General features: G+C 44.0%; 1 protein-coding gene across 1 annotated transcript in view; it reads right to left on the bottom strand.

The window, feature by feature from the left end:
* Positions 1-783, bottom strand: part of slc6a14 (solute carrier family 6 member 14) — a gene marked incomplete at both ends in the record, with an annotated part of 19,011 nt that extends 18,228 nt beyond the window's left edge. The window contains one exon of the mRNA XM_084440932.1: positions 766-783. Coding sequence (XP_084297058.1) covers positions 766-783 — 18 coding nt within the window. The remainder of the gene's footprint in view (positions 1-765) is intronic.
* Between the last annotated feature and the right edge of the window lie 352 nt (positions 784-1,135).

The raw sequence follows: 1,135 nt of genomic DNA, 5'->3' as shown, positions 1-1,135 counted from the left end.
GGTGTCTGGCTAGACAACATTCATTGCATACTGTAAGAAAACCAAGGAACAGAGATTCCACATCCCACTTACTGTAAACCAATGCTAGTGTACATAGTCTACATTTATGTACATAGTAGTAAAAGGTCTATCGCACAAACTTCAACTGCTCCTCGCTGTCATTAACCCGCCCAGCTCAGCTGTTTGTATTTCAAATTCCTCAGAACCAACACTGATCGGCGAGATCGTTTTCTGATTGGGCTCAAAATTGTCTCTATCGAGGTATCCACTATCCAGACTGATTTGTGAGTAACAACGTGAGCTTGCGACATCAGGATGGTCTCACGAGGCTAGTAATTTGTGTATTTCGCTGCGAATAGTGTTTTAACCTTGGTTGATAGGTGTGTATACATTGTCTGGTATTTTTTTCCACTTCGAGCACTGGCTGAGTGATAGATATTATTACATTGATTCGTATTTAAACCAATGGTTAGGACATTAAAAACCAGCTTTCAGAGTCCAAAGAGGTTCCAATGGGGGTCAGTACACATCTGTACAATATACACATCTGAAGCCTGCAAGAGAGGGGTATACGTATTTGGACAATAAAGGTGAGAATGTAAAATAAGTGTGTATGGATGTGTGTTTAAGAGTATGTGTATGAATTCAGTGGATTACTGGTTGATTGATGGTGCAATTAAGGATAAACAAAAGCTTCATTCTTGCGCGTGTGTGTGTGTGTGTGTGTGTGTCTGTCATTCATCATGCCTAGTATATTACTCTGACCTGACTAGGCCTCTGCATTCCTTTGTGTATCTGGTCACTGCTAGCTTGGTAAAACAGAACAGCTGAAGTGCTGGTAGGCTATGATCATCACCATGTACATAGGAGGGTTTTATTGCAATAGAGGCAAACTATAATACTGCTAACCACCACTCAACCACTCCTGCTACCATCCTCCACTAGCTAACCACCACTCAACCACTCCTACTACCATCCTCCCCTAGCTAACCACCACTCAACCACTCCTGCTGCTCCCCTAGCTAACCACCACTCAGCCACTCCGGCTACCCTCCTCCCCTAGCTAACCACCACTCAACCACTCCTGCTACCCTCCTCCCCTAGCTAACCACCACTCAACCACTCCTGCTACCAT

Source organism: Borostomias antarcticus, assembly GCF_949987555.1.
Source record: "Borostomias antarcticus genome assembly, chromosome: 7".
Classification (NCBI taxonomy): domain Eukaryota; kingdom Metazoa; phylum Chordata; class Actinopteri; order Stomiiformes; family Stomiidae; genus Borostomias; species Borostomias antarcticus.
The sequence above is the reverse complement of the archived record's forward strand: the minus strand, read 5'-3'. Positions and strand labels throughout refer to the sequence as shown.